General features: G+C 40.0%; 1 protein-coding gene across 3 annotated transcripts in view; it reads right to left on the minus strand.

Moving 5' to 3' along the window:
• LOC118922228 (membrane-spanning 4-domains subfamily A member 3-like) overlaps positions 1-25,461 on the minus strand; it is a 42,770-nt gene that overhangs the window by 14,983 nt on the left and 2,326 nt on the right. The window contains exons 2-7 of one of the 3 annotated variants that reach the window (XM_057507032.1): positions 25,181-25,244; positions 24,374-24,511; positions 21,820-21,876; positions 19,343-19,501; positions 17,979-18,073; positions 16,940-17,449 (exon numbers count right to left, since the gene is read on the minus strand). The exons of 1 other annotated variant lie outside the window; for it this stretch is intronic. In XM_057507032.1, coding sequence (XP_057363015.1) covers positions 17,389-17,449; positions 17,979-18,073; positions 19,343-19,501; positions 21,820-21,876; positions 24,374-24,511; positions 25,181-25,228 — 558 coding nt within the window. In that variant the 5' untranslated portion in view covers positions 25,229-25,244 and the 3' untranslated portion in view covers positions 16,940-17,388. Of the gene's footprint in view, positions 1-16,939; positions 17,450-17,978; positions 18,074-19,342; positions 19,502-21,819; positions 21,877-24,373; positions 24,512-25,180; positions 25,245-25,461 lie in introns of those variants that run through there. One more of the 3 variants, XM_057507035.1, reaches the window with a different exon arrangement.

Below are 25,461 nucleotides of genomic sequence, written 5' to 3' on the forward strand. Positions count from 1 at the left end.
TTTAATTTTTTTTTCAGGGAGATTGGTTAGGTCTATCTCCTTCTCAGGGTTTGCCTCTGTGATCTTGGTCTGTATCAAATTTTTCTGTGTTTTCATAGACATAGAGGTATTTGTGGGGAGCTGGCATGTGTGTTGGCTAAGAGAAAGTCCCTTCTTGCTGCTTAGTGGCCTTCCTCTCCTGGGAGAACAGTGACCCCTAGCAGCTTGTGCTGGGCAGCTGTGTGCAGACGGGATTTCTTATTCTTGCCCAGCAGCTGTGGAGCTCTGCGGTTGCTGTAGGCGTGGCTGGCCTCAGGCTGCTTCTTCAATATGGCAGAGCCGCATTGAAGGGGGAACAGGCGGGAGGCTGTTTATTGCCATGAGGGGCCTCTGAGCTGCATTGCCGCCCAGGGGGTTAGGGCACCCAGAGTTCCCTGGGATTCCCAGCTTCTGGGCTAAATATCCCAGGATGCTTCCATCCAGCTGTGGAGTCCCTGTCCCTTTAAGACTTTCAAAAAGCACTCGCTTCTCTTTGACCCGGGTGAGTCAGCTGCGGGGACCCACTCACAGGTCCTATTGTCCTATTTCCCTAGTTTCCAGCACCTCACACACTGTGTGTCTGCGTTCTCAGTGCGGATGGCTAGGGCTGGGTGTTTAGCAGTCCTGGGCTCCCTCTACCTCCCCACTCCGACTCCTCTCCTCCTGCTGGGAGCTGGGATGAGAGGCGCTCGGGTCCCACCGGGCTTGTATCTTACCCCCTTCACGATGCGCTGGGTTCTCGCAAGTGTAGATGTAGTCTGGCTGTTGTCCTGTGTCTTCTGGTCTCTCTTTTAGGAATAGTTGTATTTGTTGTATTTTCAAAAATATATATGATTTTGGGAGAAGATTTCTGCTGCTCTACTCACACTGCCATCTTCCCAATGTTCTCTTTTTGTGGCAGTATTGTTGTATATCTTAATATATTTATAAACTGATGCTAAAAAAAATAGTAAGTTAGCCATCTCAGCTCTTTGGAATATGTGGATAGTGTTTGATTCATTGCTTTTTTATTTATAACTTTGCAAGTTTTTAAGTCACTCCTTTGAAATCATGTCCTTCCAGAAATGACATTATTTACTATAACTGTAAAGCAATAAAACTGGGTAAGGATAGTCAAGGATTGTTGTCACTAAAGGTTTGAAATAGTCAACCATACAATAAAATGGAATCAATTTTCAGAAGTTATTGATTCTCTCTTGTCCTTACCTCATGCTGATTTTTAGACAGAGGGAAAAATATGCACTTGGAATTGTATTTGAATTTGAGGGAAAGCATTGCATTTTTGGCATTCCTTAGAAAACCAGGAAAATTTAACATATTTGTTCATTACTAGAGAAAGAGGCTAGACAGAGAACATTAATACATGGTCCTCAACTTTAAACTACCTAGTGGAATCTTCTGGGGAGTTGATAAGGCTTCCAACAAGTATCCCTGGGGTGGGCCCACTCACACTGGGCGGGGTGTTAAATGGCACTAAGGTGATTCCAATGTTCAGCCTGACAGGGGAACGCTGGATAAATCTGAAAGATCTTTAAAATCAGATGGTTGCAGATGAGATAGGAAAGGAAAAATTAATTTCTCTAAGACAAGTTGTCCCTTCCGCCAAGGTGGCTCATGTGCTTTATTTTTGGGAGAAAATGGAATCTCAGCTGGGAATTAAGATTTCACTCACTGGCAGTCAATTCTGTAGGACTTCATATGGCTAAGGATACCCTCTGCGGTGCCAGATGGGCACTAAGTGAAGAATTCGAGTTCATTAATTTTCTCTCTCTATTTCTAGTCTGTTGCATTTATCTGCATCCTGTGATGTGAAGTGTCAGCTCTTTTGAGCAAGAAGCGTGTTTGTGGCACGCATATCTCCAGACTCTGAAAAATACCATATAGTCATACAGAAATTATGAAAATGTACATGGTGAATATTTAGTGACAATTTAAAGGAAAAGCACAAATTCAAAACAGTTTCAAAGACTCAGGCTGCATAATGTATTGAAAGACACCCAGTAAGCGAGGGGTTCTCAGTGCAAAGGCGGCAGAGAGGAGTTTCAGATAGAATAGAGTAGAGGTCAAGGAGGGTCCTGAGCAGTGATCAGGACTAAGTATTTAGTAGGGTGCCAAGCCAGTATGACATAGTCACAGTTAAAATATATTCTTCTGGGGAATATAGCCAATAATTCTGTGACATCTTATGTTGGCAGGAAGTAACTGCCTTAGTTGGGGTGAGGACTTAATACTGTGGGTACCTGTTGAACCACTGTGTTGTGTATTGAAACCAATATAAGATTGTATGTGAACTATATTTCAATTGAAATATATATCTATATCCTTCTGAATGAAGTGTTAATAAAAAACACCACCAGAGAGGCAGAGAGATGGTGGCATGAGTAGGGCAGTGGAAATCTCCTCCCAAAACCATATATATTTTTAAAAATACAACAAATACAACTATTCTTAAAAGAGAGACCAGAAGATTCAGGACAACAGCCAGGCTACATCTACACCTGCGAGAACCCAGCGCCTCATGAAGGGGGTAAGATACAAGCTGCTGCCGGGCGGGACCCGAGCACACCTCACACCAGCTCCCAGCGGGAGCAGAGGAGTTGAAGTGGGGAGGGAGAGGGAGCCCAGGACTGCTAAACACTCAGCCCTAGCCATCCGTACTGCAGCACAGACACACAGTGTGTGGTGTGCTGGATACAAGGGAAACAGGACAATGAGACCGGTGAGCAGGTCTAAACAGCAGGTGCCCCTGGAACAAAGATTCCCCCTCCAGCACAGCCCTGCCATAGCGGAGCAGCGGCCTGAGGCTGGCCATGCCCACAGCTAGAATGCAGCTGCCCAGCACAAGCGGCTAGGGGTCGACGTTCTCACAGGAAAGGAAGGTGACCAACAAACAAGTAGGGAATTTATTCTCCTAGCTGACACATGTACCAACTGCCCCATGACTACCTCTATCACCATGAAAAGGCAGAAGAATTTGATACAGTCCAAAATAGTCCAGAAAAAACCTGAAAAGGAAACTGGGGAGATACATTTAACAAATCTCCCTGAAAAAGAATTCAAAATAAAGGTCATAACCATGCTTATGGACATGAAGAGAAATATGCAAGAGCTAAGGAGGGAGAATACAGAAATAAAACAATCTCTGGAAGGACGTAAAAGCAGAATGGACGAGGTGCGAGAGGCAGTTAATGGAATAGAAATCAGAGAACAGGAATGCAGAGAAGCTGATGCAGAGAGAGATAAAAGGATCTCCAGGAATGAAACAATATTAAGAGAACTGTGTGACCAATCCAAACAGAACAATGTCTGCATTATAGGGGTACCAGAAGAAGGAGAGAGAGAAAAAGAGATAGAACATGTATTGAAGAAATACTTGCTGAAAACTTCCCCAAATTGGGGAAGCAAATAATCGATCAGACCATGGAAGTGTACAGAACCCCCAACAGAAGGGACCGAAGGAGGACAACACCAAGACACATAATAATTAGAATGGAAAAGATCAAAGACAAGGACAAAGTATTAAAGGTAGCCAGAGAGAAAAAAAAGGTTACCTACAAAGGAAAACCCATCAGGCTATCATCAGACTTCTCAACAAAAACCCTACAGGCCAGAAGAGAATGGCATGATATATTTAATGCAATGAAACAGAAGGGCCTTGAACCAAGAATACTGTATCCAGCACGAATATCATTTAAATATGAAGGAGGGATTAAACAATTCCCAGACAAGCAAAAGCTGAGGGAATTTGCCTCCCACAAACCACCTCTACAGGACATCTTACAGGGACTGCTCTAGATGGGAGCACTCCTAGAAAGAGCACAAAACAAAACACCCAACATATGAAGAAGGAAGGAGGAGGAATAAGAAGGGACAGAAATAAAGAATCATCAGACCACGTTTATAATAGCTCAACAAGCGAGTTAAGTTAGACAGTAAGATAGTAGAGAAGCTAACACTGAACCTTTGGTAACCACAAACTTAAAGCCTGCAAAGGGAATAAGTACATACCTTTCAATAATCACCCAAATGCAATAGGACTGAATGCACCAATCAAAAGACACAGACTAATAGAATGGATAAAAAAGCAAGATCCATCCATATGCTGCTTACAAGAAACTCACCTCAAACCCAAAGACATGCACAGACTTAAAGTCAAGGGATGGAAAAAGACATTTCATGCAAACAACAGAGAGAAAAAAGCAGGTGTTGCAATTCTGGCATCAGACAAAACAGACTTCAAAATAAAGAAAGTAACAAAAGACAAAGAAGGACATTACATAATGATAAAGGGCTCAGTCCAACAAGAGGATATAACCATTATAAATATATATGCACCCAATACAGGAGCACCAACATACCTGAAACAAATACTAACAGAACTAAAGGAGGAAATAGAATGCAATGCATTCATTCTAGGAGACTTCAACACACCACTCACTCCAAAGGACAGATCCACCAGACAGAAAATAAGTAAGGACACAGAGGCACTGAACAACACACTAGAACAGATGGACCTAATAGACATCTACAGAACTCTACATCCAAAAGCAACAGGATACACATTCTTCTCAAGTGCACATGGAACATTCTCCAGAATAGACCACATACTAGGCCACAAAAAGAGCCTCAGTAAATTCCAAAAGATTGAAATCCTACCAACCAACTTTTCAGACCACAAAGGCATAAAACTAGAAATAAACTGTACAAAGAAAGCAAAAAGGCTCACAAACACATGGAGGCTTAACAACACGCTCCTAAATAATCAATGGATCAATGACCAAATCAAAATGAAGATCCAGCAATATATGGAAACAAACGACAACAACAACACAAAGCCCCAACTACTGTGGGACACAGCAAAATCATTCTTAAGAGGGAAGTATATAGCAATCCAGGAATATTTAAAAAAGGAAGAACAATCCCAAATAAATGGTCTAATGTCACAATTATCGAAATTGGAAAAAGAAGAACAAATGAGGCCTAAGGTCAGCAGAAGGAGGGACATAATAAAGATCAGAGAAGAAATAAATAAAATTGAGAAGAATAAAACAATAGCAAAAATCAATGAAACCAGGAACTGGTTCTTCGAGAAAATAAACAAAATAGATAAGCCTCTAGCCAGACTTATTAAGAGGAAAAGAGAGTCAACACAAATCAACAGTATCAGAAATGAGAAAGGAAAAATCACGACGGACCCCACAGAAATACAAAGAATTATTAGAGAATACTATGAAAACCTATATGCTAACAAGCTGGGAAACCTAGGAGAAATGGACAACTTCCTAGAAAAATACAACCTTCCACGATTGACCCAGAAAGAAACAGAAAATCTAAACAGACCAATTACCAGCAACGAAATTGAAGAGGTAATCAAAAAACTACCAAAGAACAAAACCCCCGGGCCAGATGGATTCACCTCGGAATTTTATCAGACATACAGGGAAGACATAATACCCATTCTCCTTAAAGTTTTCCGAAAAATAGAAGAGGAGGGGACACTCCCAAACTCATTCTATGAAGCTAACATCACCCTAATACCGAAACCAGGCAAAGACCCCACCAAAAAAGAAAACTACAGACCAATATCCCTGATGAACGTAGATGCAAAAATACTCAACAAAATATTAGCAAACCGAATTCAAAAATACAATGATCAAAAGGATCATACACCATGACCAAGTGGGATTCATCCCAGGGATGCAAGGATGGCACAACATTCGAAAGTCCATCAACATCATCCACCACATCAACAAAAAGAAAGACAAAAACCACATGATCATCTCCATAGATGCTGAAAAAGCATTTGACAAAGTTCCACATCCATTCATGTAAAAACTCTCAGCAAAATGGGAATAGAGGGCAAGTACCTCAACATAATAAAGGCCATTTATGATAAACTCACAGCCAACATTATATTGAACAGCAAGAAGCTGAAAGCTTTTCCTCTGAGATCAGGAACTAGACAGGAATGCTCACTCTACCCACTGTTATTTAACATAGTACTGGAGGTCCTAGCCATAGCAATAAGACAAAAAAAAATACAAGGAATCCAGGTTGGTAAAGAAGAAGTTAAACTGTCACTATTTGCAGATGACATGATACTGTACATAAATAACCCTAAAGACTCCACCCCAAAACTACTAGAACTGATATCGGAATACAGCAAAGTTGCAGGATACAAAATCAACACACAGAAATCCGTGGCTTTCCTATACACTAACAATGAACCAACAGAAAGAGAAATCAGGAAAACAACTCCATTCACAATTGCATCAAAAAAAATAAAATACCTAGGAATAAACCTAACCAAAGAAGTGAAAGACTTATACTCTGAAAACTACAAGTCACTCTTAAAAGAAATTAAAGGGGACACTAACAGATGGAAACTCATCCCATACTCGTGGCTAGGAAGAATTAATATCGTCAAAATGGCCATCCTGCCCAAAGCAATATACAGATTTGATGCAATCCCTATGAAACTACCAGCAACATTCTTCAATGAACTGGAACAAATAATTCGAAAATTCATATGGAAACACCAAAGACCCCGAATAGCCAAAGCAATCCTGAGAAAGAAGAATAAAGTAGGGGGGATCTCACTCCCCAACTTCAAGCTCTACTATAAAGCCATAGTAATCAAGACAATTTGGTACTGGCACAAGAACAGAGCCACAGACCAATGGAACAGACTAGAGAATCCAGACATTAACCCAGACATATACGGTCAATTAATATTTGATAAAGGAGCCATGGACATACAATGGCGAAATGACAGTCTCTTCAACAGATGGTGCTGGCAAAACTGGACAGCTACATGTAGGAGAATGAAACTGGACCATTGTCTAACCCCATATACAAAAGTAAACTCAAAATGGATCAAAGACCTGAATGTAAGTCACGAAACCATTAAACTCTTGGAAGAAAACATAGGCAAAAACCTCTTAGACATAAACATGAGTGACCTCTTCTTGAACATATTTTCCCAGGCAAGGAAAACAACAGCAAAAATGAACAAGTGGGACTATGTTAAGCTGAAAAGCTTCTGTACAGCAAAAGACACCATCAATAGAACAAAAAGGAACCCTACAGTATGGGAGAATATATTTGAAAATGAAAGATCCGATAAAGCCTTGATGTCCAGAATATATAAAGAGCTCACACGCCTCAACAAACACAAAACAAATAACCCAATTAAAAAATGGGCAGAGGAACTGAACAGACAGTTCTCCAAAAAAGAAATACAGATGGTCAACAGACACATGAAAAGATGCTCCACATTGCTAATTATCAGAGAAATGCAAATTAAAACTACAATGAGGTATCACCTCACACCAGTAAGGATGGCTGCCATCCAAAAGACAAACAAAAACAAATGTCAGCGACGCTGTGGAGAAAGGGGAACCCTCCTACACTGCTGGTGGGAATGTAAATTAGTTCAACCATTGTGGAAAGCAGTATGGAGGTACATCAAAATGCTCAAAACAGACTTACCACTTGACCCAGGAATTCCACTCCTAGGAATTTACCCTAAGGATGCAGTAATCAAGTTTGATAAAGACCAATGTACCCCTACGTTTATCGCAGCACTGTTTACAATAGCCAAGAATTGGAAGCAACCTATATGTCCATCGGTAGATGAATGGATAAAGAAGATGTGGTACATATACACAATGGAATACTACTCAGCCATAAGAAAAGGGAAAATCCTACCATTTGCAGCAACATGGATGGAGCTGGAGGGTATTATGCTCAGTGAAATAAGCCAAGTGGAGAAAGAGAAATACCAAATGATTTCACTCATCTGTGGAGTATAAGAACAAAGGAAAAACTGAAGGAACAAAACAGCAGCAGAATCACAGAACTCAAGAATGGACTAACAGGTACCAAAGGGAAAGGGACTGGGGAGGATGGGTGGGTAGGGAGGGATAAGGGGGGGAGAAGGAGGGGGTATTAATATTAGCAAGCATGGTGGGGTGGGAGAAAGGGGAGGGCTGTACAACACAGAGAAGGCAAGTAGGGATTCTACAACATTTTGCTATGCTGATGGACAGTGACTGTAAAGGGGTTTATAGGGGGGACCTGGTATAGGGGAGAGCCTAGTAAACATAATATTCATCATGTAAGTGTAGATTAACGATAACAAAAAAAAAAAGCAGTTCCTGTGTGGTGGCCACCAATGAGTTCTACACAATGGTATAAAGTGCATATAAAAGTGTAGGCAAAGGGTCTGTTTGTGTTTATACAGAGGATCAAAGCCAAATTTAGCTACCCCAAAAGTGAACTAAGATACGATATGAAAAAGAACTTCCAACATCAGCACTCTCTGGAAGACTCATACCAGAAGATGATCATCAAAAAACCCCAACAAAGATCCACATGCTGCTACAGCTGTAGATGCACTCATCCCACCAGCTCCTGGACTTGCCATGGGAATGAAGAAGGAGATATCTAAGCCGGCCTGTGCATACAGTAAAACAACAAATTTGACTGGATCTATACTGTTGAAACTCAACCAAGAATTAGGAGAAGTGCAAATTGTAGCGCTCCAAAATCTTACAACTACAGACTATCTACTGTTAAAAGAACATATGGGATGTGAACAGTCCCCAGGAATGGGTTGTTTTAATTTGTCTGATTTCTCTCAGACTGTTCAAGTTCAGTTGGACAATATCCACCATATCATAGATAAGTTTTCACAAATGCCTAAGGTGCCTAACTGGTTTTCTTGGTTTCACTGGAGATGGCTGGTAATTATAGGTCTGCTTTGGTTATGTAACTGTACTCCTATTATGTTAATGTGTGTGCAAAATTTAATTAGTAGTTTAAAACCTATCCATGCTGAAGTTACTCTACAAGAAGATATGTCAAAGAAATAATCAATCTTCCCAAGTTTTCTTCTGCCTGCTACTTCTCTAGCTTTTCTTCTTCCTTCCTAATTACAACCCTTAAATAGAATTCGTGCCTCATATCGAATTTACCGAGTATCGTAATTCTTTCAAGTGGTAAAGATACCTCAAGACAAATGCTGGGCATAGAAGCTACAGGGCATAAATATGCAAAGAAGTAAAAAGCTAACCTTTTCAAACAATAAGGCTTCTCTCTCACTTACCAACTTTACATTTCCCTGTATGGCCCCGGAAGATGACAGATTAGCCAGAGACGGGTAAGATTCCTCAAGGGAGGAACAACCTAAGACAGGCACAGTCGCAGGGGGGTCTTCAGGTGAGAAATTGGGGATCAACAGAGGTGAGGCTTAGAACCTCACCCCCCCATTCTGAGAGAAATCTTCTGCATACGTGGATGTTTTATTGCCCTTGTCTAGCTTGGATTAACACATAGTCTACAGACACACACCTGATCATCTACATTTGCTCTCTTACAACACTAAACTATGTTTTCTACCTTTATCTTGTATCTACCTACCACCTCAGCATTTTATTAAAAATCATAATAATAAAGAGAGAAATGTGGTATCCACATATAAATCAGGTATAAAAATCAAATGAGTATTCATATTTGAACTGATTGTTTATAGTTCATAATGCATGAGCAAACCAAAAGTTTCTGCGATGACTGCCCTTGCACTGTTCACCATGTAACTTATTCACTATGTAAGAATTTGTTCTCCATGTAAGAGCTTGTTCATTATGCTTCAGAAGATTAAAGACTGATGAAAATTAGGCTTGGGGTGGATTAATGATTGTGCAGTGTGATAGAAACACATGGTGGATATTGTCCAACTGAACTTGAACAGTCTGAGAGAAATCAGACAAATTAATACAACCCATTCCTGGGGACTGTGCATTGACTCCCCTACACAGAATTTTATTGCTGTTATCAACCATTTGATCAATAAATATGAGAGATGCCCTCTCAAAAAAAAAAAAGTACACACTTCCAATTGTAAAATAAATAATTAACCAGGATGTAATATATAGCATAAGGAATATAGTCAAAATATTGTAACAACTTTGTATGGTGATAGCTGGTAGCTAGGATTATCATGTATATAAATGTTGAATCACTGTGTTGTACACCTGAAGCTAATGTAATACTGTGTGTCAACTACCCTTCAATAAAAAATAATTATCTACAAAAAAAAAGAACAGCAGCAGACTCACAGAACCCAAGAATGGACTAATAATTACCAAAGGGAAAGGGACTGGGGAGGGTAGGTGGGAAGGGAGGGAGAAGGGCAATAAAGGGCATTACAATTAGCACACATAATGTAGTGGGGGGCCAGCACGGGGAAGGCAGTATAGCACAGAGAAGACACGTAGTGATTCTGTAGCATCTTACTATGCTGATGGACAGTGACTGTAATGGGGTATGTGGTGGGGACTTGTTAATGGGGGGAATCTAGTAACCACAATGTTGCTCATGTGATTTTATATTAATGATACCAAAATAAAATAAAATAAAATAAAAAGATGAATGGATAAAGAATAGGTGGTACATATACACAGCAAAATATTATTCAGCCATAAAAAGAAAAGAAATCTTGCCATTTGCAACAACATGAATGGATCTCAAGGGTATTTTGCTCAGTGAAATAAGCCAGATGGAGAAAGAGAAATATCAAGTGATTTCCCTCATTTGTGGAGTATAACAACAAAGCAAAACTGAAGGAACAAAATAGCAACAGACTCACAGACTCCAAGAAGAGACTAGTGGTTACCAAAGGAGAGTATTTGAGTGGTGGGTGGGGAGGGAGAAGGGGATTAAGGGGCGCTATAATTCACAATCACAGTATAGGTAGATCATGGGGAAGGTTACTAACAGCTTGGTTACTCTTCTGTTCTTTATTTTCTATCACACTGATTTCTTCCTCTGCTTCCTGCAGTCTGCTATTCATTCCCTCTACTCTATTTTTCATTTCAGTTATTATATTCTACATCTCTGAGTGGCTCTTTTCATGTTTTCTCTTTGTTGAAGTTCTTGCTGAGATCATGAGTCTTTTCCCCAGGTGAATGAGCGAGCATCTTTATGATTGTTACTTAATTCTTTATGAACAAGATTGCTAACCTCTTTCATTTATTTCTTTACCTGGTGTTTTATCTCCTTCTTTTATTTGGAACACATTTCTCTGCCTCCTCGTTTTATCTGGGTTTCTGTGTTTCTTCCTTTTATTGGATAGATCAACTATGCTTCCTACTCTTGAAAGTAATGGCTTTATGAAATGCACATCCCATGGTTCCCAAAAGCTCAAGACTCCTCACCAGTGCCTGGTTCTCTTTTGCAGCTGAGCCACAGGTGCTGGTGGTGGGCTGTAGTGGAGCCCACCTTTCTGTCTGCCAGGAGTAACTGATCTCCACAGATCCCCTCTGCATGCCCTTCATGTCATGTGAGGTTCTTCTGCTAGGAGTCATTGTGGGTGGGGCTGTCCTCTGCCTGACAGTCAGCAATGGCAGCCAGCTGCTGGGCCAAGAGTACCAGGCAGGGAGGTAAGCAGAGAAGCACCACCACAGGGCTGAGCCTCTAGCAAGGAAGGCTCTGGAACTCTGGAAAGTTTCAGAGCTGGTTCCCACAAACACCTGACCAGGTGGACCTAGGGAGGGCCAAGGAAGCTGGGAAAGTGTGATCTGCCCTCCACTTGCCAGGCAGCAAATCAGACAACTGCTGGGCCAAGTGGACCAGGTGGGGTGGGTGTGCAGTGATGTTCACCAATGAGGAAAATGTAACATTTAAAGCTGGTTCGCATAAGCACCTAATAGTTGGTCTGAGCGAGAGCTGGGAAGGCATCTTCCCCCTGCCCTTTCTCTTCCAGAGAGCGTTCCCATTGACCCCCACCCTCTGGCACACTTGCTACTGCTGTTGGGTCTCAGCGGGACTGACAGAGTGTGCCTGTCCTCCACAAGCAACAGGAGTTTTGGCTCCAACTCTCCCTGGTTCCAGCCCTGTTAATGACCAAAGTCCAATTCAGTGTAGACTTCTGTTCCCAGAGCATATCTCCAGGACCAGGCGTGCCAGATTCCTGAGCATTTATCATCTCCCCCCTCCTGCTTGTGGGTGGGGACAGGGGAAGGGTATGCATCCTGATCAACCATGGCTCTCCCCCTTTATCCTTCTTAATGTAGTCCTGTTTTTTCACCAGGAGTAGACGCTCTGTTCTGCAGTGTTCGGGCCATTTTAAGGGTTAGTTGTATTTGCCATAGTTGCTTCCATGGTGTGTACATGGGAGGAAGTCTTCACCTTGCTGTCCTGTTCCACCATCATTTCTCTGAGTTCCTCTAGGTTAGAGTTTGATTTCTACTTTCTGAAATGGTCTTTTGTTGCCTTCAGCTTAGTACTTAGGTGGGTTTTTGTCATGGCAGCTAATAGCTACTAGTTTTACTTGTATCTTAATTCACAAATATGATCAAAGGGAAGATCATATTTCATATTTGTCAAAAGAAATCTCCAATTTAATAAGGAGGGCTCTATAACTGAATCAAGCCCTGGTCAAGAGTAATTTCACGGGCTAACACAATCATGAATGGAATTATGCTGATGGGTTTCGAGCTATCATGGTGTCTCCCTAAGCACAGGGTGAGGTTAACTCCACCAAAAACTCAAGGTTTCCATCAATCTGGGGATAGAAAGAATGGATGCTCGAGAGGCAATCACAGTGTCTACTACAGACCATCAGTATGTTTTGATCAAAATTTGTTAATAGATAGCTTTTGAAAAATACAAAGAAATAATGTATTTACAAAATAATAGAAAGAGAAAACTTGAATTTAATAATGAAAGATGATAATATAAATATTAGCATAAATACCTTTTTTTCTACTGAAGTCAATGTATATCCATCATTTTCTTGGTTTACTTTATCAGACTCCTAGTCAACCTCTCCACTTATTGCTTCCAATACACTATACGTTGCAAGTATAATGATATTTCTGAATTTTAAATAAGTACATGGCCTGTCCACACTTATTCAGTGGCAGTATTGGTAAATATTTATCAGCTGGCTTTCCATGGTGGAAGGAGAGAGTCAGGGTGGGAATGTGATTGTGGATTTTGTCACTTTGAGGTGTGAATACTCCCACCTAAGCCAATTTCAAACAACAAAGAATATGTTGACTTGTGCTTCCAGAAAATTTAGAATCAGCTCTTATAAGTCAGTATAAGTCAATACCACTCATAAATTTTCAATTGTATCTTAACTCTCAGAGTTGTCTGTTTCAATCTTCTGTGATGCATACACTTCTCTCTCAAAACTTATATCTTGTGATGTGCCCCTCATACATCAAAGTCAAACACATTAAATTCTCTAGTTAGTTTCCGAAACATCCTCAAAGCCCCCAATTAGACACTTGCATGTCTTCCCCTTTTTCTTTTCCCCTTCATGGTGCTGACTCCCACACACCTTAAGATGTCAGTACAGAAGAAAAGTCTAAAAAATTGTCACTGACATCCCCTGTAACCTGTGTTAGAAGCCCTTCCTATGTGCCTCCAGAGATTCCTATACTCTATTATAGCTCTTATTACTCCATGTTAATAACACATTTCCTGTGGGTCTATATCTCCCACTAGGAGCAGCTTGTGAGCAGAGACTATACATCATTCTGTATCATATGCCAAATCCCAGCACAGCACATGGCACAGAGGAAGCTCTCCCTAGATGGATTAACAAACAAAATGTTTGTGTGTGTGTGTGCGTGTGTGTGTGTGTGTGTTTGAAGAGAAGCAAGAATTAGTGAAGAAGAATGTGGAAGAATCTTTGCTCATATGGTCAACAGGAGCTAAGAGTAATTTATGGCTATGAACTACAAACATTGTGGAGACTCAGTTTAGTATCAAGAGAGGGAAATTAACTTATAAATTTGAAATACAGGCATTTCAGCAGTTCATTTATAAACAAAAAACCAAATGTATCAGACAGAGCTTTAACATCAAATCACCACCTTGAAAAGACAGCCGCTGACATCACAGGAGGGTGTAGAAGGGGCCACCGCAGAGGTGGGAGGGGCTGCCATCCTCCCTGCACATGGGACACATCCCTCCTCAGCCTCACCTGCCGCAGCAAGACCAGCAGTGTCAGCATCAGCAGGCAGGGGGGGTGCCCCTCACATTTACTGTGCCTCTACTTACCCCTCATGACACCTGAGGAGGAGGTTGACATTATTATACCCATTACAGATGAGGAAATCTAAGTCAGAGGTTAATTAACTTGCTCAAATTCACACAGGCAATGTGGCAGTATCAGTATCTAAATCGGATCTGTGAGAGTCTCAAGCCCTTATTCTTTACTTCTTTCTTCTTCTCATCACCCTTTGAAGAACAAATGTTTATCTTGCTCTAAAGCCCCAAATCTAGATCATCATTATGAAGGAGGGCACACACGTATCTCAAGAGATGATTGGAATAAAACCTCTGAGGCTTAATCTTCTTACCACAAATACAGTGAAAATTTATCTTAATGATGCTGGTGAATTTTAATTTGACAGATTTTGCAATGCTCATATCAGCTACAGTCAAGAAGCATTTTTCTGTAATGAAAAGTATCTGAAAGAGAACCAAGATGGCGGCATGGGTAGAGCAGCGGAAATCTCCTTCCAAAACCATATGTATTTTTGAAACTACAACAAATACAACTAATCCTAAAAGAGAGACCAGAAGACACAGGACAACAGCCAGACCACATCCACACCTGCAAGAACCCAGCGCCTCATGAAGGGGGTAAGATACAAGCCCCAGCCCAGCAGGACCCAAGCACCCCTCCCCCCAGCTCCCGGCAGAAGGAGAGCAGTCCGATCGGGGAGGGAGAGGGAACCCATCACTGCTAATCATCCAGCCCCAGCCATCCTCACCAGAGCGCAGACACAGTGCGTGCGTGGGGTGCTGGAAACTAGGGAAACAGGACAGTAAGACCTTTGAGTGGGTTCCCACAACTGGCGCACCCGGGACAAAGAAAAGCGAGTGCTTTTTGGAAGTCTTAAAGGGACAGGGACCCCACAGCTGGATAGAAGTGCCCCGGGACACCTAGCCCAGCAGCTGGGAATCCCAGGGAACTCTGGGTACCTGAACCCCCACAGCGCAGCTCGGCCCCTCACTGTGATAAACAGCCTTCTGCCTGTTCCCACTCCAACACGGGTCCGCCATATTGGAGAAGCAGCCTGAGGCAGGCCACGCCCACAGCAACTGCAGAGCTAAATAAACTCCATAGTGGCCGGGCAAGATCAGAAGCCCTGTGTGCACGCAACTGCCCAGCACAAGCCGCTAGAGGCCGCTGTTCTCCCAGGAGAGGAAGGCCACAAACTGGCAAGAAGGGACTTTCTCTTACCCAACACATGTGCCAGCTCTCCACAAATATATCTATCGCCATGAAAAGGCAGAAGAAATTGATACAGGCCAAGATCACAGAGGCAAACCCTCCTGAGAAGGAGATAGACCTAACCAGTCTTCCTGAAAAAGAATTAAAAATAAAGCTCATAACCATGCTGATGGAGCTGCAGAGAAATATGCAAGAGCTAAGGGATGAAGTCCAGAGGGAGATTACAGATGTCCGGAGGGAGATTACAGAAATGAAACAATCTCTGGAAGGATTTATAAACAGAATGGATAAGATGCAAGAGGCCATTGATGGAATAGAAACCAGAGAAAAGGAATACATAGAAGCTGATGCAGAGAGAGATAAAAGGATCTCCAGGAATGAAACAATATTAAGAGAACTGTGTGGCCAATCCAAAAGGAACAATATTCACATTATAGGGGTACCAGAAGAAGAAGAGAGAGAAAAAGGAATAGAAAGAGTGTTTGAAGAAATAATTGCTGAAAACTTCCCGAAACTGGGTAAGGAAATAATTGATCTGACCATGGAAGTATACAGAACTCCCAACAGAAAGGACCCAAGGAGGACAACACCAAGACACATAATAATTAAAATGGCAAAGATCAAGGACAAGGACAGAGTTTTAAAGGCAGCTAGAGAGAGGGAAAAGGTCACCTACAAAGGAAAACCCATCAGGCTATCATCAGACTTCTCAACAGAAACAATACAGGCCAGAAGAGAATGGCATGATATATTTAATGCAATGAAACAGAAGGGCCTGGAACCAAGAATACTGTATCCAGCAGGATTATCATTTAAATATGATGGAGGGATTAAACAATTCCCAGACAAGCAAAAGTTGAGGGAATTTGCCTCCCACAAACCACCTCTACAGAGTATTTTAGAGGGACTTCTCTAGATGGAAGCACTCCTAAGAGTAAACAGATGTCACCAGAGAAAATAAAATCACAGCAAAGAAAGCAGACCAACCAAATACTAACTAAAGGCAGAAAATAAAATCAACTACCCACAAAAGCAGTTAAAGGAAGCACAAAAGAGCACAGAATAAAACAACCAACCTACAAAGAACAGAGGAGGAGGAATAAGAAGGTAGAAATATAAAGAATCACCAGACAGTGTTTAAAATACCTCAATAAGTGAGTTAAGTTAAACTGTAAGACAGTAAAGAAGCTAACATTGAACCTTTGGTAACTATGAATCTAAAGCCTGCAATGGTAATAAGTACATATCTTTCAATAGTCACCCTAAATGTAAATGGACTGAATGCACCAATCAAAAGACACAGAGTAATATAATGGATAAAAAAGCAAGACCCATCTCTATGCTGCTTACAAGAGACTCACCCCAAACCCAAGACTATAGGAACAAAGAAAGACTGAAGGAACAAAACAGCAGCAGAATCATAGAACCTAAGAATAGACTAACAGTTACCAAAGGGAAAGAGACTGGGGAGAAAGGGAGGGAAGGGAGGGATAAGGGTGGGGAAAAAGAAAGCGGACATTACGATTAGCATGTATAATGTGGGGGCGGCACGGGGAGGGCTGTGCAACACAGAGAAGACAAGTAGTGATTCTACAGCATCTTACTATGCCGATGGACAATACTGTAATGGGGTTTGTTGGGGGGATTTGGTGAAGGGGGGACCCTAGTAAACATAATATTCTTCATGTAATTGTAGATTAATGACAACAAAATAAATTAATTAATTTTTAAAAAATTCTGACCCATTTTCTTTCTCATTGGGAAGTTACAAGTTATATTTAAGAAAGCATACATGGGACAGGTTTTGTTCTGCCTACCTTCAAATCTTATAAAGCAATGGAGAAGGTGGTTAAGAAGAAAGAGAACTGATTTGTGAGAACAAATTTGGAGTGTGATATAGAAGTTAAAAAACCAATAATGTCTAAAGAAGCATGTTTGTCCTTCCAAATCAGGACACACCAGTGGATTCATAGGTAGAAGAGAAAGGATTGAGTAAAATGTCCAAGTTTCTCATGCCCTGAGAGAAGGATTGCTTTTCATGGGCTCATGTTCTCCTGGTTCTTGGATGGAGCTGTGATCTATTGCAGATCCGAGGTTGAATTTCTTTGCTTTCAGATTTTTACTCTTCTGAAGCCAGCCCCGAATCTCCTGGCTTGATAGTACAGAAATAGCCTGTTAAATAAAACAACATCAGTCTCCAAGATTAGGATCACTGCCTCCCTCTCTTCCCATCCCTTCCTATTTTCATTATGATCATCACTAATAATATTCATTTAGTGATTCTTACTGTGGCAAAGTATTATATACATAGTCCTCAGAGCAAACATCAGAAGAGAATGAAAATATTCTCATTTTACAGTAAAATTACCTACAATTTTTAATTACCTACAAAGTTCATGATTTTTTCCTTAGTATACAAGTAGGAAGTGACAACTTACAAGAAAATAATTAAACTCAATTCTCTCTGTATAAAAAAGTATGCTCTTAGATATTAAATACACTGTGTCCTCTTGTGTTTTCACACCAGAATTCTTCTCCAGCCTTCATTTCATCATTCACACTTGTACCATCTTGAATTCCAGAAACCTCACAAATCATTAACACATAAAATTTTCTTTACAATTGTAAGAGTCAAAAAAACCCTCAAACCCTAGAGAGAGGCTCAGACAGTGTGAACTGTTAGTCATTTAAACAAACTCACCTTTGCCGTGCAACTGCTGTCAACCACGTAATTGCTGTAGAGGTAGTTACCCAGAATTCCAACAAGGTAAAGAACAGCATTAGTGACAGCAGGCCCTAAGGGATAAAATACCTTATATCAGACCCAGTACAAATTCATAGGAAAAAAAATGTCACCAGGAAACTAAACTGAAATATCTCCTTTCCATAAAATGAGCAAAGTGAACCATAAGTTAGGTTGAAGACACAGATACAGACGAACACTCCATAAGAGACACAGTGCCAGTGTAAAAGCATGGAAACATTGTCTCAGGAGAGAATGACGCATTCTATTTGTCTATCAACCCATGTGAAGTAATCATGTGGGAAGAAGCTATGAAGGCAAAATTCTGATCCTAATACCAACATCTACTAATTTGAGTAACAGTAAAAACTAAGGAGATGAGTAAATAGCTCAGGAAAATGGAAAAAAATGACCCCTCACTATTTCATTAATAGTATGTTGTATGGTATTAGGGCATTTAAATATCCCTGGAAATGAAAATACTAAGATATTAAACACAAATGCACTACATTTGTGACCCTTCCATTATCTCTGAGCCCCTTGAAGAAGCAAATACAAAATGGCTCAGGAGGGAAAAACCCCAAAATCCAGGAAAAAATAAGAGTCATATAAATATAAACTAAGACAATTCAAAATAAAATAAAGAAAATGAGGACAGCAGCTTCCATGAGCAGTGTCAGCAAACAGAAGGGTGAGGAGTCAGTAAGAACAGCTCAAATCATCATGGAGAAAGTGGACAAGTTTAAAGGAAGATATTAATTACTAAGTGATCTCAGAAAAGGTCCTATACCAACAACAACAAAACAATCTGGGAAGGTATTGAAGATCTTCCCTTTGAAAATCACACACTCAAATAAATTCAAAAGTGAAGTCATTCCAAACTTCAGTGAGTCATTACTTGAAAATCCCAGAACACAGAAAAATTATAAATCTCCCTTATTAATTTTATTAAGCAAGATGTGAAATAAAATCTTTAAAAATTTTACTATCTCTGGGGAGTGTAACAGTGGTAGTGGTAACAATAATAATAATGTAACACAGTGTTTTAATTGCTTATCAAATATTAACTTATTTAATCCTTATAGCACCCCTGTGAGCTTGGTACTCTACCATCCTCATTTCAGAGACAAGAAAGTTGAAACCTAGAGAGGTTATCTAATTTGCCCTTCATGCTAGAGCTGGTAAGTGGCAAGCCAAGATTCAAATCCAGGAAACATGAAACCTGATATATTATTTTTCTGTATATTTTAGGTTGCTTGAAACATTCTATAATTAAACATAATTTTTAAACATATAATAAAATACAATTTTCAAAAACATACGTTGTTTGAAGTGCCCATGTAATGGCATAACTCTGGCGATCCTGACAACGGGCAATTCTTCAACCACTCATTAGTAAGGAATAAATTTACTGAGAGCAAAACAACCCCAACTACTGTGATTACAGCACTGACAAGGTACCTTCCAATTCTGACAAAAATCTAAAAAAAGAATAAGAATTTTAAATTACTACAGGCAGTGCATACTTCATCTTTGGCTAAAATTCATTTTAATAAATACCAAGTGAAGGTTGTTTCCACACCCACAATCTCCCAGATGCTGGGCCAACATCAATGAACAAAGATCCCACCCCTGTGGAGCTTACATTCCTGGGGCAAAGACAAAGGAAACAACTCAGCACACTAACGGGTAAATTGTACATATTTTGAAGGTAATCAAGTACTATGGATAATGAGTGGGGTGAGGAGGATCTGGGCATAAATCAGGGAGAGGAGTAGAGGCCTGTGACATTAAATAGGAATGACACATGGGGAGAGTAAGGGAATTGCTGGGGGACTCCAGATCTGGGGGAAGTTATTGTCACAAAACTGAGTTCAGAGCCCTGAGGCCAGAGTGTTCAGGGGTGTCCCAGGGAAGAGGAGGGCAAGGTGGCTGGAGGGCAGGGACCGAATAACCAGTATTAGGAAGTGAGGCTGCAGAGGTAGCAGGGGGCCTGGCAGGTCATGGGAAGGACTGTGGTTCTCACTCTGAGGAGAATGTAGAGCCCCTAGAGGACTTTGAGCAAAGGGGCAACACACTTAGATTTATGTCTTTAAGGGAAACACTCTGATGGCTCAATGAGACTAGGTTAGAGAGGACCAGGAAAGGAAACAAGCAGAGAGACAGTGGTAGACTGGATGAGGGACTATCAGCACAAAGATGATGAAGGTCAGACTCCGATTCAGCTTGAACATAGTGCCAACCAGATCTGATGAGAAATTGGGTTCAAGATTATCATAGAAGAATCAGGGGTAACTTGAAGGGTTTTGGCCTGGAATCTGGAAGGACGGAGCTCCCATCAGCTGACATGAGGAAGACAAGAGACTGGAGAAGGCCTGAGGAAGAAAATTGGGAGTAGAGTTTTGGAATTTTTAAAACTCTAAGTGGAAGCAATTCAATATGCCCATCTCATGCTAAGGAGAGAGACCTAGGCTGGTATTTATTCATTTGTTTATTTCAGGGCTGTGGGCCTACAGATGTCTTTTGAAGCCATGAGAATGAATGAGCTCCCCAAAGGAGCATGCAGAGCAGGTGACAAAGACTGAGTTGGGGGCACCCGAACATTAAAAGACCAGAGAGAAGAAGAAGGAAATGAGGTTGAGGAGGAGAAACTAAAAAGACAGGATGAAAACCAGCCAATCCTGGTGTCCTGGGAGCCAAGTGAAGAAATTACTGGAGAAGGTGGGAATGGCCAGCTGTGGACTAACAACTGCTCATGGGTCAGGGGAGATGAGGATGGAGAGCTGACCTCTGTGTGTGTAAGTCTTCAGTGACCTTAAAGATAGGTACAGAGGAGTGATAGGGAAGAAAGCCTTATTGGGGTGTGTGTAGTCAAACCTGGATAGACAGGAATCAGAGATGGGGCATAGATAATTTCTTCCAGAGTTTAGCAGCAGAAGGGAAAATCCCTGGTGCCTGTAGTCAGCAGGAGAAAATAAGGTCAAGATAGTTTTTCCTTTTGAGAGTGTAAGTGGATGCTTATAGGCTAATTTAAAAGATATATTGGAAAGAGAATGGGAGTGATGCACTTGTGTGGGCAAAAGGAATGGAATCTTAAAAAAGAAAAGGAATGGAATCTGGTATTCATTAGGTCTGGCTTTGATGATAATCTCAGAGAGGTCCCTGTGGTAAGAGGTGAGAATGGAAAAAAAAATTGGAACAAATCTGGTTCATAAATGGATGTTATAGGAGGGGTCTGAAAATTCTGTTCAATGCCCTGAGTTTCTCAGAATAGGAATCAATATCATCAACAGAGGGCAAAGATGTGAGAAAAAGGATTTGTGTTTGAGGATAGAATATAATGGTGAAATACCCATCTAGGGAGGAGGGGAGTGAATAAACTCGTAGTATAAGTGGGTAGGTGATTTAGAGAGCACACGTAACAGAGACTTAGTAATTGTTTAATGAATCACTAAAGGGATAGAATGTTTGGCTTTCCATGTGGAACTAGTGGTGGGAGGGTGTACACTCAAAATAATTAGAATTGGTCAAATCTAACAATACGTAAAAATCAAAAAGCCTTTTTGCTGAGCTTCAGATTTAGCAAATATGTACAGTAACCATCCCAGTAATCATTTTCACAATCTATATGGTTTTTTACCTCTATCATCTGAATACCATAAGAAAAGAAAATTAATTTTCTTGTGATTATATGAGATTCAATGTCTCAGCTGGATTCACCAATATCCACTCTCCTTTTAATGGATAACTTAATTTTACACCTATGATCATAGAAAAAGAGGACTGACTGCCATCTTACCAATGATCTTCTGGGGATTCTCCCAGCTGCAATGGAGGAGGATCCTGTAACAATAAACTGTTGGAAATAGAAAATGAAGCAAATAAAGGAATTATAAGTCTCAGTCTTTGTTCTTGGTTCACCCTTGATTAACAGACATCTAGCAACAGATATACAAAGCTTGTTTTTTAAGTTGATTTCCTAGCACACAAAATTGTACTCAATGTTGCTCGTCATTTTAGATAAATAAAATTTTCTATTAGTTCAAATACTGAGTAAATTTATAGTATTTTCATTTTGTTTTATGTCTGGCTTTTTGCAGGTTTATGTGAATGTGCACACTTTAAAAACATAAAATACATATATATATACATAATGGAACTATTATTTTGCTTATATTAAATGCAAATAAAATTGATTTACACTTATACCTATACTTAATATCATTCTGACATTCTTACCCTAGCTTCAGATAAAGGTTTGATTTGTTGGAATAGATGTTCTAAAAGAACTTTTACAATTCTAAATGTCTATATCAACATATCCACTAATTTTTAAATTATTATTTACATTATTTTTTCCATGACTCTAATTTTGATAAATTGAATTCTCCACATGTTCATGGTATTTTCAAAATGTCATTTTATTTTTTACCTCATAAAATTCAAAACAATTTATCAAGCCAACATATGGTTTATGAAAAAAGTTGCCAAAATCGTGAGACCAAAGGCTTGCTACAAAAAAATCAGTTATTGAATTCTGGCTAAATAAGAGGGAACAGGCTTTGATTTCCATTTCTAAAAGCAAAGAGGTTACCACAGGAAGCACCAGAGTCACAGTAGCTTCATGATTGAGAGCATATGCTCTGTGTTATGATCCCATCTTCAGCTCATATTCATTCTAAGCCATATTATCAAACCCTCTTTGCCTCATTTTCTTTTTTGTAAAATAGAGACATGGGTATGCCCATGTTAATATTACTTGCTTTATAGCTGTATGGAGATAAATTGAAATAATATATAGAAGGGGCTTAGATATGTGTCAAGCCTGGAGAAAGCCCTCAAATTGTTAATCATAGCTAAGGTTTTGATGTAAATTTTTGTATTTAATTCCACAAAGAGAATGTCTTCATACTATTTCTACCACCTTGATGAGGAATCTGAAGGAGCAAAGTTCAAATATCTTTTCCAAAGTCACACAGTTAGTAAGGAGTAGTCAGAGAATGAATGGGCAAATAGAGGGAATCACACAGTCATCACACAGCAGGGCTTGCATGCAGAGGAAAGGGGGGAGATGAGGGTATCTTCGGAAGTAAGGCCAGATGTGAAGGCTTTGTGCCATGTCCTGGACCTTAGACCATGACCAGTAGATGATGCAGAGCAAGACAGAAGCTTCCAGCAATGGGAATCCAATGGTCAATTTTGAATCTTACTGTGTGAATAGTAACCTCTGGCTCCATGACCATGGCTCTTTTTTGGAGAAACTGACCTCACTTTCTGAGAAATGAAAACACTTTACTAATTGAATAATTGAAACACTTCATTATTTTATTTTCTACAATATGGAAGTTTTCCATTTAGATAGTCAGGATTCATCATGCAGAGTTAATATGTACCCCAGTTGTCTAGACAAAATCAGAATCTAATTATTCCCTCAAATTAGTGATATTAACTCCCTAAAGATTTCAGAAATGTTAAATCCAAATTACATGTTTTGGACTGTATCTAGAAACAGAACATAATCTTTGGTCAGAATATGAAATCATATTTGGGCCAATAGATTTTGGCCAAATTAAGAGCAATTTCATTTTAAAGGAGATCTGAAGGTCAGTCATTTTGGAAAAAGGAAAGCATGAAGAAATTAGAGGAAAAGACATTACACATTTCTTTCTTCTTCATTTGACAATTATATGTTTTATTCACTATTTTCAACTAAATTTTTTCATATTGGATTACAGGGTAGCAATTTTGTTTTTGCATTCTGTCCAAGACTCAACATGTATAAATTCTCAAAGTTCTACTAGCTAATACCAGAATAAACAACAACAACAACAAAAAGTGGCTGAACAACAAATAATTCCTATTAACTACTTTTTACTAAATTAACCTTCAGGTAAATTGTAATGAAATGACAAAGCAGAATAAATGAATTTTAAAAATTACCTAGATCCAAATCCCACTTTTACAGATTACATTTCACCCCAAATAGGGAAAACTGTTCTTCTGATTTTCAGACAATAATCAGTAGGCAAATCTTTTATCTCCCAGACCAAGTCTCTTTTGGTTGTATTACAAAGAAATACACCAATAGTCATTTTCAAATCTATTTTCTTTGTATAGATAATTAAATAGATGATTATTAAGTAATATTTCAGACTTATATTCAGCAAATGTGATTACTCTTAATCAGAAATAATGGTCTTTTATTTTTAAAATCTGTTTGTGTCAAGAACTATAACCCAAACATGCAGTATGCAACCTTGAAATGTCATAAGAACAACCCTTTAATGAGCAGTCACTTTTCCAGCAGTGGTAACTAAGAAATGCTCTATGTTCAGGGGAACTGGAATACTCACAGACACAGGGCCCCATATCGGGTAGCCTGTGTAGAAGGTAAAGAAAGAGAAGTCACCAAAGAAATTAAATATGCCTTGCATGGAACCCAGAAAAATACCCAGAACCAGAATTATTGCTCCACTCAGGATCTCGATGGCCTGTGAGAAGGGGAAATAAAAAGCACAATGGCCACAAACTAGTGGACATTGAAAAAAAGACCATTTTAACTTTTCTCAGAAAGGAGCTCTCAGTGCTTGAAATGGTGGAAAATTAAAGCCTAAATTAATGGCACAAGAGTTTACCCTGTAGTTTTTGTTTCAAGCTGTTCCCACCAATTCCAGAGGCCACCCCTCATCTCGCCTCCCCCTGCTTCTGTCTTCTCTCACCAACTCCTTTCAGAAGTGGCAGAAGAGGAAGGGAGATCAGGCTGATAACACAGATAGAGTCAAACTATCTCCCACATGCTTTGGGGCCATAGTATGATGGAGGCAGGCAGGCAGTGACCAGCATTCCCCTCAGCCTTCCCTTGACCCAATATCTTAATTTAGAATGTGGAATATGAGTTCCTAGATTTCAGCCTCCTGAGGTGTATGGTAGGATTGGAGTTGATTCGCCAATGTTACATAATAGGATGTTTTCTACCATGAGATTATGCCTCTGCATTTCTATCCATGGGTCTAAAAGATGCCCCAGTACTTTTTTAAGAGAGCTATGTTACAGACTCAGTGATGAGTGGCTCAGAAATTCCTCCTTATGGTCATAAACAAAGCTTTCTACATGACATTTTCTCCCATCTTGAACCAAATATTTAACCAGTGCTGACTTACCCCAAAGACTAGTAGTTTCACCTGTAATTCAATATCTTCATAATCCATTTAGTGTTGTTGATGACTGTCATAGAAAAGAAATACAAAGCTTGGATGTTTCCCCTTTTACTACCAGTTAATAATATTTCTTTAGTGCAACAGAAGGGCTCGATTCTGCCCATACATCAAAATTATTCTCCATAAGGGCCTGGGGCAGAATAATGAGAGATTTTACACTGTTTCATTCCATTCTGTCTTGGAGTAGTTGACATCACTGGATTACTGTAGTAGGCCTGGGCGCT

This window comes from Manis pentadactyla, chromosome 9 (assembly GCF_030020395.1).
Source record: "Manis pentadactyla isolate mManPen7 chromosome 9, mManPen7.hap1, whole genome shotgun sequence".
Classification (NCBI taxonomy): domain Eukaryota; kingdom Metazoa; phylum Chordata; class Mammalia; order Pholidota; family Manidae; genus Manis; species Manis pentadactyla.